At 42.1% G+C, this 18,504-nt stretch overlaps 1 protein-coding gene across 3 annotated transcripts in view; it reads left to right on the forward strand.

Moving 5' to 3' along the window:
• Positions 1–18,504, forward strand: part of RAPGEF5 (Rap guanine nucleotide exchange factor 5) — a 223,436-nt gene that overhangs the window by 122,659 nt on the left and 82,273 nt on the right. For all 3 annotated transcript variants that reach the window (XR_011651308.1, XM_053927359.2, XM_053927360.2), the window contains exon 9: positions 865–990. Coding sequence is in view for 2 of the 3 variants with exons in the window: in XM_053927359.2 (XP_053783334.1) it covers positions 865–990 (126 nt within the window). In the remaining variant the exon portion in view is untranslated. The remainder of the gene's footprint in view (positions 1–864; positions 991–18,504) is intronic.

Genomic DNA, 18,504 nt, shown 5'->3' on the forward strand with positions numbered 1-18,504 from the left:
CAAAAATTCCATATTTTGACTCTTCCTGCTAAGAGTCACTTTTCATTTCTTTATTAGGTCATGTCCTGATATGTTAGTGTGAACCATTTTTGAAAGAGTTTGCACAGAAACATTTTATAACTTGTGTATAACAAACATATCTTTTTTTCCAATCAAAGGCCTGGATTCTTCTCCTTCATATTATTATTACTTAGGTACTTTGGGGCAATAAAAAATATGATGCTTTATGGATCATTTCCAAGCCCCGATGAAATTTTAAGCCTTTTTTCCAGCTTGCTTTTAATAAACTGTCCACTATATTTTCTGCAACATTGGAAGTATTTTGCTAATAATGACCCATGGTAACTTTCCAGTTGTGAAAAACAAAAAAATAACCTTGTGATCTTGCAAACTGTGTATTTGTACGTGGAATGGTCTGGTGGAGCTAAAGAATCAGGAGGTTGTGTCCTGTTATTTTTAGAACTCTGTATCACTTCACCCTTTTTGCCAGAGTGGTTCCTGGCTAACTTTCCCATGAGTTTTTAACCTTCTTGCTAGGCTTTGCTTATGTAACAGGAAACAGGCTGTCAGGAACAAATAGTGGCATATCAGGAGCGCACATTAGTAGCAAATGATTTAGTTTGCTCAGCCCTTCGCTCTCTTAAAGTAGACTGATCAATGATCTCAACTTAAAGACTTTTGATGTGGCAGTCCTCGATTTAAATAACACAATTTCAGTTTGGAGACGGACAGTTGTTTTACCAGGACCATGATTTAATCCAGGCGACAGAGAAGATGAGCTTATTCTAAGGTGAACTGTGCAGCGGTGTCATGTCCTGGGACTGTGGATTCAAGTATATCTTTGCTTTTTCCCCAACTCTGAAGGCAGGGGTGATGTGCAAGCTTCAGGAGAGAGATGACATGGGGCGAATCGAGCTGGTCCAGAAGCTGGCGAGAGAAAACTGTCAGTTTTTGCAGACGGACAAAAAAGACCAGGAGAAATCTGAACACGTAAGCCCTTTTTCTCTTGGGGGTGCAGGTCTGAAGGGGTGGAAAATGTTTTTGCCTGTTTGAAGGAAACAATTTTTTGTATGTTTGTATGTTTGAAGGAAACAATTTTTTTAATTTTAAATTCTTGAAGGTTTTTTTCTTTACCCCCTAAAGTATCCTCCTTAGTAAAAATACAGCTCGAAGCCAGTGGTTTGTGACACTGGATTTATAAGAGAACTCTTCTCAAAAGTAAGTCATGTAAAAATATAAGAAAACATGTTAGCAACTATGAATGCGTGTCTGTTTGTGATCCTGATTTGATGGCTTTCAAGTTTGACTTTGGGAATGTAATCCCATCAGAAAGTTTGTGGAGTATGAATTTTGAAAAAACGTGTACTTTTTTATAATTAGGACAAGGTGGTTCTAGTTACCAAACAAATGTATCCTAGGTCACTAGAAAGAGGCCAGAACAGAAGAACAGATTATAGATACTCTCACCCAGCCGGAGAGTCAGAAGGGAGTTGTCCTATGAATGTTTGCGTTCCAACAAGAGTTATACTGTTTGGAGGTAGTTACACTGGAGGAAGGGGACGCTCTGCTCGGTTTCCCTGAAAGCGTTTATTCAGAGTGAGCCGCAGAGCTGAGACGCCAGCTGCCCTCACGCTGAGAAGACAATGGAACCACTTTCTGCTGCTGCATGTTGTTGTCTGTTGGCTTTTGTTGGTGGTGGTCAGACTTTGCTCCCAGGGCTGCTCATGCAGGGGAGAATTCCTCAATTCCTGTAAACATGTCCTCCTCTGACTTTAATTTTTCCTTGCAGTTTTATTTTCAACCCTTTCCGAAGGGGAAAAAAGCGCTTCATGCTTTTTCTGCTCCAAGGCCATCAATACCAAAGGGTTTTCCTAAGCAGGAGAGGAGGATGTTCAGAGAGCAGGCTGTTTAGTTTAGTAACATGACATCTCTCCTGGTGTAGCATCGAGTCATAACAATTGGTGTCTTAAGACACAGGATAATTCAGCAATTTCAAAGCCTCATAATGGAACTGTTTCCGGGGGCGACTATTGACTTTACAAACGGAGGTCTCAGGAGCCCTCCAATAGTACTTCACTTCGTTAGGTACTATTGAAAAGCTCAGGGACTTGAGGAACTGAGCAAAAAGGAAACAGGACTCATGGACATGAACAGCAGTGTGGTGATTGCCAGGGTGAAGGGAGTATAAGGAGTCTAAATGGAAATGGGAAAAATTACAGTAAAGATTAAATCAAGAAAGAGAAAACTTTAGGGACTCAAATTGTTAAAAGCAATTTGAAGGTTGGCGGTATCAAAGACTGACTCCAAACCCCTGCCATGTCCTTAGCACATTTGCAGATTGCAATCCATGGCTTAAGTTTCTCAAAACAGTATTTTAATTCATTTTAATTAGAAGGGCGCCAGTTTTCATATGCCATATTTCATTGATTTCACGATGCATCAGTGAAATCAGGATGAGTCTTAATGATGGATGACGTGAAAACATGTTATAGTTTAGAGGCGGGCATCTTTCTTTCCAAGTGGTCCTTAAAATGAGCAACAAACTTTACAGTGAATGCCTTGCACATTCCATTCAGTGGGCCAGCGACAATCTGAGCATAGGGCAGGATCTTTAAACGCAACCAAACAGTGGAGTACCACTTTACCGAGGTTAGAGATCATCAGCCTGGGGCCACAAACACCTTTATGCTTATTTAAAAGGTGTCTGTGTTGCCTTTGACTTATATGTAGTTCAATTCAGAATATTTATAGTTGGTGAGAATGTAATACCCTCCAAATATCTAATCCTAGAAGTCTGTACTTGATGCCGATAATTGTAGACTTAACGTGAGACAAATTCAGTGGTAGGAGGTTTGTACCTTTGCTCACGTTATCTACTCTGTGGTCTTCAAACTTTCATTTTCAGACTGTAAAATGGAACACTAATGTTCTGTACTTCTTGCCTAATGTAATGTGGATATGCTAGGAAGCTCTGAAGTGTTTGTGCTTCTGAGAGGAAAGGTGGTGTGTAAATAACATGGGACTACGGCCTTTTCTCTGTAGAATGTTACTACTGAAGCTGGAAGGAAGGCAAGATGAGTATCTTTCTTCCTTGGTGATAAATAAAAATGTAGGCATTCTGTGGTCTCCTTCCTATAGGATGACACCCATTGAACTAATCAATTCTCAATGCTATTTTTTTTCTTTATTTAAAAAAAAATTAAATTTTTTTCTTTGCCCTTTACATTTTTTTTCCCCATCACCATTTATGCTCCCTGTGCTCTCTTCCACCACCCACCCCCACAGTCACCACACTGTTGGTCCATGTCCATGTTTTTCTTTACTTGCGAATGTTTTCTTTTTATTTTTCAATGACAGTTGACATTCAGGACTATTGTGTTAGTTTCAGGCATATAGCATGGTGCTTAGACACGTCTATAATTTATGAAGTGATCCCTCGTAAGTATAGTACCCCTCTGACACCACACATAGTTATTACAGTATTATAGACTGTGTTCCCTATGCTGTACTTTACGTCCCCATGACTATTTGTAACTACCAATCTGTACTTCTTAATCCCTTCACCTTTTCCACCCAGTCCCCCAGCTCCCTCTCCTCTGGCAGTCATCATTCTGTTTTCTGTATGTGTGAGTCCGTTTCTGTTTTGTGTGTTTATGTTGTTCTTTACACTCCACATATAAGTGAAATCATATGGTATTTGTATTTTTTGGCTTTATTTCATTTAGCATAATACCCTTTAGGTCCATCCATGCTGTTGCAAATAGTAAAATTTCATTCATTTTTATCACTGAGTGATATTTTATGTATAGGGACCACATCTTTATCCAATCATTGGTTGAGAGGCACTTATGTTGCTTCCATATTCAAGGCTGGTGTTTATTGGGTGCTCCATTAAATGGATTATTTGATACTAAATGCTTACACTTTTTATGATAATTTGTTAGGAATAAAAGCCATCTGGAAGGTTACATTACTCTTTCATGTCTGAAGCATTCAGTATGTCAATGTCTGTGCTTGCACGTTGGGTTCGTAGTGTCCGTGAGGTGGGGTAGCATTTTTATTTCTCCTGCCCTTGCTTTCTTTTCAGTGGTCGTCATCTGCTCTTACTCATGAAAACTCTGTTATAACACACAGCATGTGCAGAGGAAACTTCAGTTTACTTAACGTAAACCTGGTCTGCAGTTTCCTCCTCTTGTTACAACAATAGCAAAATGATCAACCCTGGAGTGACTTACAGATTTCCTTTTTTAATGTTTTTTTTTAGATTTTATTTATTTATTTTTAGAGAGAGGGGAAGGGAGGGAGAGAAACATCAATCAGTTGGCTCTTGCACGTCCCCAGCTGGGGACCTGGCCCACAACCCAGGCATGTGCCTTGACTGGGAATCAAACTGGCGACCTTTTGGTTCGCAGGCTGACATTCAGTCCACTGGTTTTTAAGGACACAGCGGGGAAACCTGAGTTAGGATCCAAGGTGCCGTTCGAGTCATTCTTCGTACAAAACTGCATTTCTTCTCTAGTTCTAGAATGCCACACCCTTTTTTATACATATGGGCCAAAATGAGAAAGACAAGAATTTGATAGAATGAAGCTTTTGTTGCTAGCATGTCTTGTTACAAATTGAAGGGGCTCAGAGCTTTCTGGGTAGGCATTTCTAATATTTGCTTGAACTGGTAAATGCCCTGATTACAAATGCAGGCAATTAGAGGAACATTTCACTCTGTGCTTTTGCCAAGGTATTTCTGAAATAGAAAAAAAAAGTTAAATGTATAATTATCACAAGTTTCTCAGGAAGCACTTGGTTTTCCTATTTTCTATAAACTAGCTGTAGGCAAAATCACCCAGCATGTATTCCTAAGTGTTGAAAATTATGTGAGAAATTTAAGACAGGGACAGAAATTGGCTATTTCTTCTAAATATTATGATAGTGAGCTTAACTTTTGGTCATTACTTCTTTAAAGAAATTACTTCTTATATAGGCGTCTATTTTCTACTTAATTCTATGATTACATCAATAGAGAAGGGGCCTGTGTTACCAAATGGGGACTTTTGAGCTTGACCTTGAAAGATGACTGATGGTCCTAGAAGGGCAGGGTGGGGATGAGTGTTTCAGGCAAAGGGACCAGCAGGAAGACACCTGACCTGAGCACTGGGTGAGTCATGGGGAATGAAGGCAGTGGGCTGTAGGGCAGGTTAGAATTCAGTTGTGAAAGACCCAGGAAGCCACCCTAAGGAGTTGAGACTTGCTGTTCTGGCAACAGAAAGCTATTAGCGACGGGAAGTGGCATAATCAGATGTGGTCTCCATAAGATCTCGCTCACATATCTTTAGAGGAAAAATTGAGTGCAGAAGAGAAAAGTGCTGGAGGGGAACCCTTAGAAAGCTGTTGCAGTGGGCCAGCTGAAAGATGTTAGCCTAAGCCAGGGAGGTAGCTATGGGAAATAAGAAGGCTGTAGATGTTGAGGGTAATTTAGGTGGTGAAATTGTCAGAATCTGATGACTGGTAAGGGGTGAGTGTTATTTTATATTAAGCATTTTTTTAATTTTAAGGGTTTTTTGGTATCATGGTAGACAGAAGAATGTTCCACAATGGTTGGTCACCTTGGTCAAAAGATGCATAAGGCATTTGCCTTGCTTTGTTTTCCTGTAGTCTGTCTGATAAGGCACACAGTGGTTACCTCATTGTTAGGTGGGGGTTCTGGCTAACAGTGTGGGCAGTGCACACGCCTTCTTTGTAGACCAGACACCTTGACAATACCTTCACCAGTGGCAATGGCTGGTAGCCGCAGAATAAAGTGCATTCTTTGGCCAAAGCTTTGGCCTTCGCTGCTGTGATGTGCATTCCTTCTTCAGAATTAACTGTGACTCTGGAGGCGCTCTCCCGACCCAGACAGCCTGGGTTGGTGCCGCCACGCTGCTGCTCTAGAGTGCTGTCACTCACTTGTTCATTCAGTAAAGCTCTGCTAGAGTCGCAGAGGTAGGGGTCTAGCACCACAGCGGTAGCTTCAACCGTGAGGTGGTGTAGTCAGGCTCCTACCCCAAGACTCCCTTGTAAGTCTAGTCAAGTTGTGGAGAAAATACATGGACAGAAATAACAGACACAGACAGGCAGTGATGATAGTCCCAAGAGAGAGACATAGGAGCTAGAAGAATTTACACCTGGAGAAACAGGGTTCTCTTGTGGCAGAGGTAGAGTTTGATATGGACTTGCAGTGGGTTTTAGGTTGAATTTAAGTAATTCACATAGAAGAAAAGCAATTCCCGGTGGAAGGAATAACATTAGAAACATGCAAAGCAATGTCAGAATAGAAGGAATTTTTTTGGAAATCCAAAACCATTTGATGTCCCCAGACTACCAAGGGCAGTGGTGAGGGGGGGGATGGTGACAAGGAGGCAGAAGAAGGAAGATTTAGTGAGAAACAAGACTGGGACCAGACTGTGGAAAATCCTGAGGGCTGAGAAGTTTCACTGCGTTCTAGAAATAATGAGGAGCCATTGAGTAGTTCTGTGAGTTTTCATAAGAAAGGAGGCTGGGGACTTACGGGAGGATGATGTTATTATTTCAGTTTGACAGATTAGGAAGCTGAGGCTGCTGAGTGATAAGACAGAGCTGGAGAGTGAACTCAAGTCTGATGGCCTCTTGGCAGTTGTCCTTGGAGGGAGGACTGAGAGAGACGGACAACGGTCCTACGGGAAAGACGCAACGATTGTTTATGGCAATGGCGGTGGAAGCTGTGGGGAGGATCAAAGGAAAGCAATGCTCAGGTGCTTGATTAGGAGAGTCCTAACTCAGATTTGAAAAGCGTATTAACTGTTCACATTTTATTGGTGAAATAGCTGTATTAAAATACGTGTCCTCACTGCGCCTCCTCACACAACCAGAACAGACAGAGAATCGAACAGCAAGGGGGACCAACACCAAGAAAATAGAAAATAAACATTCATCCAGACTGGTAGGAGGGGCGGAGATGGGCACTGGGGTGGAGAGGACTCGCGTGGCTGTGGCAGGACTGAGACTGGCGGAGTGTGGGACAAATGGCGCAGGCAGTCTGAGCACTAGCAGACCCTGCGGCCTGACATTTGCACAGATAAACCCAGAGGGCCGGACTCAGAGTGGCGGAGAACGGGGCAGGCAGAGCAGCGGGTAGCACCCCGCGGCACCACATTCGCCCACAGATAAACCGGAGGAACGGCGGGGAGCGAAGCAGACCGCGTAACCCAGGGCTCCAGCTCAGGGAAATAAAGCCTCAAACCTCTGATTGAAAACGCCCGTGGGGGTTGGGGCGGCAGCAGGAGAGACTCCCAGCCTCACAGGAGAGGTTGTTGGAGAGACCCACAGAGTCCTAGAGTGTGCACAGGCCCAATTACTCAGGAACCAGCACCAGAGTGGCCCAGTTTGATTGTGGGTATGGGAGTGAAAGATTGAAAGCCGGAGGAGAGTGAGGCGGACGCCATTGCTCCCACTCGGCCCCTCCCCCACGTACAGCATCACAGCGCAGCGACCAGCATTACCCCGCCCTGGTGAACACCTAAGGCTCCGCCCCTTAAAGTAACAGACGCGCCAAGACAAACAAACAAAAAAATGGCCCAAATGACAAAACACTTCAAAGCTCCACAAAAAATACAACTAAGCGACGAAGATATAGCCAACCTATCGGATGCACAGTTCAAAGCACTGGTTATCAATATGCTCACAGACTTGGTTGAATCTATTCGAAAAACAGATGAAAAAATGAAGCCTATGCTAAGAGAAACAAAGGAAAATGTACAGGGAACCAATAGTGATGAGAAGGAAACTGGGACTCAAATCAATGGTGTGGACCAGAAGGAAGAAACGAACATCCAACCAGAAAAGAATGAAGAAACAAGAACTTGGAAAAATGAGGAGAGGCTTAGGAACCTCCCGGACGCCTTGAAACGTTCCAACATCCGAATTATAGGGGTGCCAGAAGGAGAAGAGGAAGAACAAAACATTGAAAACTTATTTGAACAAATAATGAAGGAGAACTTCCCTAATCTGGCAAAGGAAATAGACTTCCGGGAAGTCCAGGAAGCTCAGAGAGTCCCAAAGAAGCTGGACCTAAGGAGGAACACGCCAAGGCACATCATAATTACATTACCCAAGATTAAACGCAAGGACCTACATCCAAGATTACTGTATCCAGCAAAGCTATCACTTAGAATGGAAGGGAAGATAAAGTGCTTCTCAGATAAGGTCAAGTTAAAGAAGTTCATCATCACCAAGCCCTTATTATATGAAATGTTAAAGGGAGTTACCTAAGAAAAAAAGATCAAAAATAGGAACAGTAAAAATGACAGCAAACTCACAGTTATTAACGGCCATACATAAATCAAAAACGAGAGCAAACTAGGCAAACAACTAGAACATGAGGGTTGTCATTAAGGGAGTGGGAGGGGGAGGGGGGGGAAGGTACAGAGAATAAGTAGCATAGATGATAGGTGGAAAATAGACAGGGGGAGGGTTAAAATAATGTAGGAAATTTAGAAGCCAAAGAACTTATAAGTATGACCTATGGACATAAACTATAGGGGGGGAATGTGGGAGGGAGGGGGGTGGGCAGGATGGAGTGGAGTGGGGGGGAAATGGGACAACTGTAATAGCATAATCAATAAATATATTTAAAAAAAAAAAAAAAAAAGAAAATGTTTCACAGGTTTCAAGAATATATGTATCTGCTAGTTGGTCGCAGTTTTTTCATATGACCTAGAGATAGAGCTTGTTCAAACCTTGTACACTTTTATTTATGTGTTTGTATCTGACCTATCAGTTCCTGAGGAATAAACATTAAAATAGCCCATAAAAAAAAAAAAAAAAATACGTGTCTAGATATGGGCGCTATTTTCTGGAATACAACTGCACTATTTACCAGAAAACCGAAACTGTTTTTCCTGAAACGTGGTTTATACTGTATAGTGCAGTAACTTGCAGAGTGGACTCCCAACAGCAGCCTCTGAACTGAGTTCCTAGTTTCCCAGTTGCAGAAGTGAGGATCTAGAAAATGTACGTGAGAGCCTTGCTGAGCTGCATGTTCCCTAGGGACCCTGTTGGTATCCCTCCCTCACCCCGCCCCATTTTCTTCAGTTCCTTTGTTAAGTCTGGGGACCCACCCTACTTCCTTCCCCTTGTCCAATTCACTGATGAAATGTGGGTGAGAAGGGGATTCTGCATATTCTGAAACTGAACCTTGGCATAGTCGGCTGCCGGGGCAGGGTCCCTCTCACTCAGCCCCGGCCGGGATTTCCTTTTCCCTGTTTCCTGCAGCCTCATCCTGGAATTCTGCCGACGTCAAAGGGTCCTTGTTCAAGGATTACTAGGGCAGAAGTGGTTTGGAGTATTCTGGCTGCTGTCACTCTTATTTCACATGTTAAAAGTTGGTCTCTGCCTTTTCCCAACTTTCTTCTCATCTATTGCTTTGTTTTTGTTTTTTAAAGTGTAAGTACAAGCTGAAAGCGCTCTTTTTACTCTGTGTGAATACTAAAAGGCCACATGGTTTTATAATTTTATATTCAAACTTGCATCATCCATCTAGTCAAGTAAAGAGCAGTCTTGGCATTATTTGAAGTTTAATGGTAATTTAATTAAACCAAGAAACTACTTAAAGACAATGAGAATCCTATGACATTGTTGGTTAGTATTGAAAGCCAGAATTCAGGTGTAATAGGCAATTCCTAACACATTAAATTGCCCACCTATATGTAAACTGAGAAAGTGCTGTGTAGAAACCATGTTATTTTTCTTAACAACAAAACCCCAACTTTGTGTTGGTTGGGTACTAAAGCACCTTTGCAGAGGAAGTAGCTTCCTTGAGTGAGTCATTTCTCAGAATGTAACACAAAAGTGGGAGAAGGTAGTTCTTGCCTCCAAGAAGTGCACAACTAGCTGGGGGAAATCCACACGGGGGAAACCCACACGGGGGAAACAACTGGCCCTTCCAGACAGCATTTAATGAAGTGTCACAAATAATTCCGCAGGCATTCGGAGAGTGGGAAATACCTTCCATAGACACGTTTCAGAACTGCATCAACCATGCTCTTCAGAAGCAGGGGTGTGTGTGTGTGTGTGTGTGTGTGTGTGTGTGTGTGTGTGTGTCTCCAGAAAAGCGGCAGCGAGGCAGCCAGGGAAAGCCAGCGCGGGGCTCCTGCCTGCTGTGTGGTGGAGCCATCTGCTCATTAGATATATTTTCAGGTTCTCACGAGAAGCCCGTCGCAAGTCCCAACAGTTTTAAAAATGTAGTTTCAGCATTTTTAAAGATGGAGGAATTTGTCATTATGCTTTTTCTATTTTTCTGAAACTATCCAAGTCTATTTTAAAAGACCCAATTAAGAAAATTGACACTGGCTCAGTTAGTTTGATTTATCAAACTCGTGTTCTCCAAGGATCTTATATTCTGTAAGGCACAGATGCTGCTCCCTAATTTCAATAACGTTCTTGTTGAATTAAAATAGCCATATCATCTCTAGTATGTTAGAGAAATCGTTAAAGTGAAATATTGAAAAACAGGTTATTTTTCTTTGGCTTTTGTTTTCCTCATTGGTATATCTTGTCCCAGACCCTATGTATTCTTTTTTCTCTACCCTCATCAAGTCCTGATCTGAATTAATATAATAACTTATAACCTGATAGATTGTTGTCTAATCAGATAACACTGGAAATCTTTGCGGGTTTGGTTTCATTTGGGTTTATAATAGATGCCTTAAGACAAAAATGTGAAGAAAAGATGGGCAGTCCTTCACAGACGGATGGATAGTTCTTCATGACAATGTGTACTACTCAGGCCTGGGGACATACATGAAGAGGGATGAAGGAGTACAGGGACACAGGTGCCAACTTGCAAGGTGCCTTGGGTCTCGGGACAGCCCTGGTACATCACTACCTTTAGGGGGTTGACACTCTGCAAGAAACTCAGAGGCTGAATTCACAGTTACCTGTTGGGCATAATACAGGGTGCTACGGAAGCTTGTCACTGGGAGCTCAGCTGGTCCAGGGAGACATGCATGTGTCCCTGACAAAGAGACAGAATTGAAGGGTCAGAGGAGTTACTAGGAGAAGACAGGAAGGATGGGCATTCCAGGCAGAGGAGAGAACATGCGTGATAACGTCAAGGGTCGAATGCAGAGAGGAGGCAGCCGCTGTAGAGGCAGGACCGTGTGTCTGGAGCATACAGGGGCAGGGGGCACGAAGGAAGAGGCAGTGGTGAGCCAGGCACGCGGGCCAGTGGATACAGGGCCTCACAGGCTCAGCCAGAAATTGTGTGCTGAGAGCGAGATCCAGCTCTTGTGACGCACTTAGTAAGCAAGAGAGAGAAAGATGATTAGATTCGAATTTTTGAGATTCCTTTGCTGCAATGTGGGAATGGGTTTGCAGAAGAATGGGTCATGCTCACTGCTTTCAAAGCTTGTTTCTGGCTCTCCTTTCTCCCCAGTTCTATTGGGTTTACATGAAGCAGAAACCAGCTTAAACATTAAGGCTTTGCTGTGGGCAGCTGAAGTCCAGGGACTTGAGCTAAAGTCCCTGTGAAGACAGAATGTCCATTTATAGCTCAATTCTAGTTCATTAGCTTTATCCTAAAATATGCTACTGCATCATCGTTTTCTTTTAAAAGTTGACTGATTCAGTCCTGTTTCTGGGGAAATGAATTTTGAGCTCGCATGTCATATGAATAGTTTCCGTTAATAAGCACCATGCAAGCATATATGTTCACTTTCAATATGCTTACTGTGCTGCGTGATATTTGCCCCATATTGATTCAGCTGAAGTTTGGTGATTTCTGAGTGAAAAGGAGTGTATAAAAGATTTCCATATGAGATGCAAAGAACCATTTTTTCCTTTTTAATGAGAAGTGGGTGGAAAGGAAAAATTCCATCTGGCATACAGCAGCTCTAAATGTTGTTTTTAAGATAGCAAAAATAGAAGATAGCTGAAAATATCATAACAGAACATAACAGACTGTGGGCAAGTGTGCAGTACATATTTCTCTAATAAAGCATGTTAAATACCCATATTTTACTTAAAACACGACCATGTTCTTATTTGTCATTACGTAAAAATTTGTCTTTAGTTTTTAAAAAACAGTCCGCTCCATTACTGAAGGGGAAAGGACTTGCTATAGCATTTAGGTTTATCTGATAGAGGATTTTTTCAATTTTTTTTGCTTTTCTAATATTTCCCTCCTATAACAAAAAAAATGGAGAAATAAGATATGGCATGCAGGTTTCTTTATTATACATTTGTACATAATTAAGTGAACAAGGCTCAACACTTTTAACAAACACTTGTAAATGTTCTCTTTGTTCAGGTTCCAGGAACGGCTGGGCGTGATTGAGGCAAGCTGAGTCAGAATGAAGGATTAGGGGCTCCTCAAGATCCAAGAAACACAGAGAGGGAGAGAATAATGGTGATAATAAGACAATTAAGATGGCAGGACGTGGCTTGGGGATAGGGATTTGTCAGGAGGCTCATGAAAATGTAATGAGTCACAAGCGCGTATCTTGGTGACCACAGCGGTGGGGGTGGGGTGGGGTGGAATATGTCAAGGTACAATTTGAGTCCTTTGCAATTCAAAGAGGGGAGAGAGTATATATTTCACACAGATGATTCTTTAAACCTCTCATGGTCTTCCTTGTCTAGGACCTACAGAGGTGAAACAAGCTCTGTGTTGCTACCCATATGAATAAAGAATTCTAATGATCCCCAAATAGTGCGCTGCGTCACAGGATCCCAAACTGAATTTTATGGTTGGTGGACGCTACCCCTTTCTCTCCGCTCAGTGAATTTATTGTTGTCAGAAGGTGGGGGACTGTGAAGATGCATTGTTTTTTGCAATGGATCCAAGTATCGTGGAGTGTTCCTCTAACAGTTATAGGCCCTGCAAAGAACTTTAGTTCTCATGTGTCTTGATTGTTTGGGCAAGAATACATTTCATTTAAAAACCAGTACCTGAACATGAATAAAGGACCCATGAACAAAGCCAAAGGGGGGTAGGATCGAGTGTGGGAGGTAGGGATGGCTAGGGTGGGGGGGAGTTGTGGGGGGGGAAATGGAGACAACTGTACTTGAACAATAATAAAAAAAAAAGAGAAAAGAAGAAAAAAATAAATTTAAAAAACTGGCACCTGCTCAATAGGATTATAAAGAGTTTCCTCTAAAATGGATAGTAAATACTATACAATCCATGAATTTTGTTGGGAGTTTGTTAAACGCAAAAAAAATTAATATATTTTCATTGATAATATTCTTTTAGTGAAAGATACCTTTTATCCTCTGTAATCAGAGCAAAACATTATTAATAAAAAAAGCACTTACCAGCAATCTCTCAGGTTTGTTAGAGAAAGCTGTAATTCAGTCTTAGTTCAGTCTTGGGGTGTTCATCTCTGTGTGCTCCTGAAGCTGAAATAGTTTGTCGGGCCCTAATGCGAGGCTGCCTGGTTGAAAGGACCCTTGCCCCAGTAAACCGTTTCTGTTGAACTGCTTCTCTCCTACTTATTAGCAATTACTCCATCGGAAAATTAGCACAGCACCTCCTGAAAGCAGGCACAAACAATTTTGTCAGCAAAAAATAAATGGGATCACTCAGCGCTTCTTATTAAACACCCACAGGGAAGCACAGACCTAAACATTATCTCAAAATTAAAACAACGCTCAGCTATGACTCTGAAAACAAGGGAACCAAGAGGGCAGTCGAACCCATGGAGATCACACTAGGCTCCTCCAGTAAGTCATGTGGCCTGAATTTTAGAAGATGTGAGTAGAACTATAGAACGTAAAGTGACAGAGACGGGAGCGCACGTGGCCCACGTGCTGCTGCTGTGTGTCTCCGAGTTTGAGATTAAGGGATAGCCAACAGGGGACGAAGGGAAGACGGTGACCTTGGATAAGGCAGACTTCTCACTGCCCCTTAAAAATCCAAGGGAAGAAACCTTGGAACAAAGCGGAGAGCCAACTTTATTCTAATTGTGTTTGAAGGAATATACTTGAACGCCAGATGCTTGTGGTCAGAAACCTTTCACGACTTGCTGGACTATTCTGTGCCATTTCCACTGTAATTCGGCAGTCAGATCTGACCTTTATCTCACTTTTCAGTAGATCCCATTTCCGTCCCAAGTCAGTAAATCCCGAATTCCTGTCCCACAGTATTACTCATAATCTTGGCATATCCAGGAGATCTGCACAGACCTGGAGAACAGCTTGCCACACCCTGGAAAAATCCTTACTAATAAAGATCAGAGTGGCCCTGGGTAAATTCAACAGCTGCAGCTGCTTATTCCCCAGGGCCCCACCCTCAGCTGTTTGCCAGTTTTGCATCTTAGCTCTGGCTTCTACTTTTTCACTCCACACCTGGCTACTCCAGAGCCTTTAGGGAAGACTGTACTGAGAGTGTTTTTATGGCCCCCGTTGGTCCAAACCTAAGTTTAGCTTCAATCCAGAATAGAAGAGCCGTGAATGGTGCCTTTCCTTCTGAGTGATGCAGGATGCAGACTGCAGACATCTCAGGCTGGGGGACCCTAGAAGGAAGAGTTGGGTAGCATAGGCCCGAGGAGGACCCACAGTGAGTTGGATGTGTCCGTAGCTGAATGTGCGTAATTCAGTCACTTGCCTAACTTCACGGAGGTCTTCACACCAAGGCCAACCTCCCTCATCAGGCAGGCAGAGACTTCATTTCTCTACCGTTAGCAGTTACCTCAGATTCCCGTGCTTGAGCTCATAGACGTCTTTAGAAAGAATCACACCATTCAGCCATAACTCATAAAGCAGAGTTTGTTGAGGGCGCAAATAATTTTTAATCTCAGGAGAACTATCTCTTTTTCACAGATAGAACACCATTTTTTAAAAAAGATCTGCTTAAGAGTAATTTATTCTTGCCTCCACGCATTGAGAGAAGCATTGTTGAGCACCTGGGAACCAGGCATCCCAGAAACTAGAACAGAGAGAAAGTGAGTGGGATCTGATTTGCGCCCGAAAGGCCCCCACCATTCAGTGGGGGGCGGGGGTGAGAAAACAAAAGCAGCAAAAAAGAAGAGCAGTGAGCAGGCAGAAGAGAGAAAGGGGTACACTTTGACTAAGGTGTATATTTCCAGAAGATTGTTTTCTCACATTCCTGCTCAATTAAACATTTTTTTTAACTTCCTGGGTAATGACCAGGTAAGGACATGAGTTATAAAGGGCAAAGTTCATAAATCTCAACTCTAAAGCAAGTGGACATTTACCATTCTCCCCTCCTGTTTCTAGCTACAAAGTATATTTTTCAAAAAAAGTATATTGGATTATTCTGGACCTATTTTACAATTGAATTTGTTTTTGAAAACAGACTTCATTACTGAAGAGGTTTTTAAGTGTTTAGAACTGCTGAAGAACAAAGGTACCAGGAAACTGCCTGGAATTTGTATTACATTCCTGTTAAAGATTTTTTGTTTAAAGTTGTTCTACTCATTGTAAAAGTAATACATGCCTTTTGTAGAGAAATTTAAAATAATGAAAATCTACAAGGAAGGAGAAAAATTTAGGATAACTACCGTATTTTTCGGACCATAAGATGCACTGGACCATAAGACGCACCTAGGTTTTAGAGGAGGAAAATAGGGAAAAAATTTTGAAGCAAAAAATGTGATAAAATATTTAATAACATCCTTTAAAGCAGAAACCCTTTTCTGCTTTGAAATCTTTCCACAATTATGGTAGATTCAGCAGGAGACTATGGTACTCCATCGTATCTTTCTACAGCAAAATACAGTAATGACAGAACTATCAGCACAGTGTCCTTCATAGTTATGGGGGCGCTGTAGCTGAGAACATCAGTGGATGACACATGGTTATGGGGGATCTGCTGCTGACACTGTAACGGGGGGATCTGCTGCTGGAGGGCCACGGGTTGTGCAACACTTTTATACTGGGGCAGCAGTGTTGCACAACCTGTGCGGCTCTGCAGCTGTTGCCAAATTACAGCTCCCATCATCCCAACCTGTCCAAGCATGATGGGAGTTGTAGTTTTGTACCAGCTGCAGGGCCACCTTGACAGGTGACCCTGCAGTGGAATTTGCTTGTGTTAATGTTAATGGGGAGCACACCAGTCATGTGATGGAGGCACGTAGGGGCACCACAGGCTTTCTTCTCCTACTGCGCCTGCACCGCCTGTACCCTCCTCCCTAGCACTATAGTATGCGTCAGTGGGGACTCTGCTCCCGCCTCCCTTGCTTTGCACCGCCGGGACACCCCCTCCTCCCAGCCCAGGTCCCACAGCATCGCCCCACTCCTGCTGCCACTACCAGCTTCCTGTAGCGGCGACCCTGCTCCTGCCTCCTGTGACCCCACTCCACTGCTGAGTTCCCCCAACCCCAGTGAGCCAGGTAAGCTACATTCAGACTGTAAGACGCACCCCCATTTTCCTCCCAAATTTGGGGGGGTAGTGCGTCTTATAGTCCAAAAAGTACAGTAACCACAATCCCCCCTCACCTTCCTAGTATATACATTATGAGGCTTTCCTTAGGTCTCCATAACACACTTGACTTAACCACCCTTCCACTGGGCGTCACACGTGGCTTCAAAATTTTGCTGTTAGAAATGACCTGACACGCACATCTCTACAAAAAAATCTTTACCTAAGTTTATATTTCTTAAGGATAAACTCCTGAGTAATTACTACCTACAAGTATGAACTCTGTTAGTCTCTTTTATGTTTTTGCTTAATTCCTTTCCACAAAGCTGGTGCCAATTTTCGGTTACATCAGCCATGCATGAAAGTACTTGTTCTGTGATGCCCTTACCCTCACCCTCACCCTCTCTGAGTATTATGTTTCTTAGGAGAAACTAAGTATTTTTGTCAGGTTGATGGGAGGGTATTATTTTGTTCAAGATACATTTCTTTTCTAGTGAGGTTGCATATTTATAATTTATGTCAACCCATTTATCTTTCTTCTGTAATAATCTATTTACCTCCTTTGCCCATTTTCCCATTGGGATTTTTCGAATTGATTTGAGTTTGCTCTTTACAAGGATATAAATCTTTGTCATGTTTGCTGCATGAGCTTTCCCTACTTTGATTCTTATTTATTTATTTTATATATATATGAGCAAAAGTGTTGATGCATGTTTTTCATTTTTAAAATTGCTTTTAAAATTAGAAACTTCTTTCCAATTTTTTGGCCAAATACCCAGTTTTACTTATTTTCTTCTATTTCTTCTAGAGTTACACGTTTCACTTCGATCTTCAGTGTAGCTGGGATTTGTTTTTGAATGCAAAAATAAGATTTCTTGATTAGCTACCACATGCAGAATTTTGTAGTCATTTAAAAAATCCATTTTATTCTGGAGGAATTGAAATTCTGTTAACAAACTTTCTCCAAATGAAATATAGTGAGTACAAATTTAGTGAATCACATCACCTCTCTGAGCTTCAGTCTTCTCATTTGTAAAGTTAAAAGATGAAAGATCTAAGATTTCTCTTTTTTAAAACTTTTTGTTTTTACTTTTTAGATTTTATTTATTTATTTTTAGAGAGAGGGGAAGGGGGGGAGAAAGAGAGGGAGAGAAATATCAATGTGTAGTTGCCTCTCACGTGGCCCCTACTGGGAACCTGGCCCGCAACCTAGGCATATGCCTTCACTGGGAATCGAACCAGTGACCCTTCGGTTAGCAGCCCACACTCAATCCACTGAGCTACACCAGCCAGGACTAAGATTTCTTCTAGCTCTGATACTCTTTTCTTAAATTGAAGACCCTCTCTCAAATTCAGCAGCACCCAAACTTTTGAGTGCTGAGCACTCTTTGGGAAAATGTCCCCGTGTAAAGTGGATACCAACTGATTACTGGGGAGATTCGAGTTTTTACTCTGATGTAATATGCCTATCAATGCCAAGAATCGTTCTGTTCTTTTATGTTCTAAATTTTCTCCTGTGGATAGAACTTCTAAAAATTTACTCTTTGTGAAACGGTGCTGATATGGCACAGATGGCTGATCTAACATAATCTGTCTAGAAGGATCTCTGCTCACAGGATATTAAAGCCATATTTCAAGTCAAGTCATTAAATATTTGGAGTTGTTTTTCTGAGCTCAGAATGTCCTGAGGAGGACTGAGATACAGAGCTTCCGGATAATGACAGACTAAAAAAATGCTTCATCTTACTGCCTTCAACTCTTAGAAATGACAAGAAGGTGGCCTAGTTATTTATACTGGCTAAGTTCATTAACTAGCCCCTATCTACAGCCGAGCTCCAAACCACTGCTTTTAAAAAATGCAAATTGATCTCTCTCCCATGTGTCTCTTACATAGAATTTGTTCTTTGGGTAATCCCCATGTTTTATTTCAACTTTTATCCCCAGCATCTAGCACTGGGCTTTCTGTCAAGGTTTGTAGACCTGAATCTGGCAGAGAAGGCAATTGTGCGTGATTTGAGATGTTTCCCAAGTTCAAGCCCTCAGACCAAATCTGTACAAATCCAAGTTGTGCCAGCTCCAGTATTCTAGTTCATTGGTGATTTAAAGTTTTAAAT

This window comes from Desmodus rotundus, chromosome 6 (genome assembly GCF_022682495.2).
Source record: "Desmodus rotundus isolate HL8 chromosome 6, HLdesRot8A.1, whole genome shotgun sequence".
NCBI classification, from domain to species: Eukaryota; Metazoa; Chordata; class Mammalia; order Chiroptera; family Phyllostomidae; genus Desmodus; species Desmodus rotundus.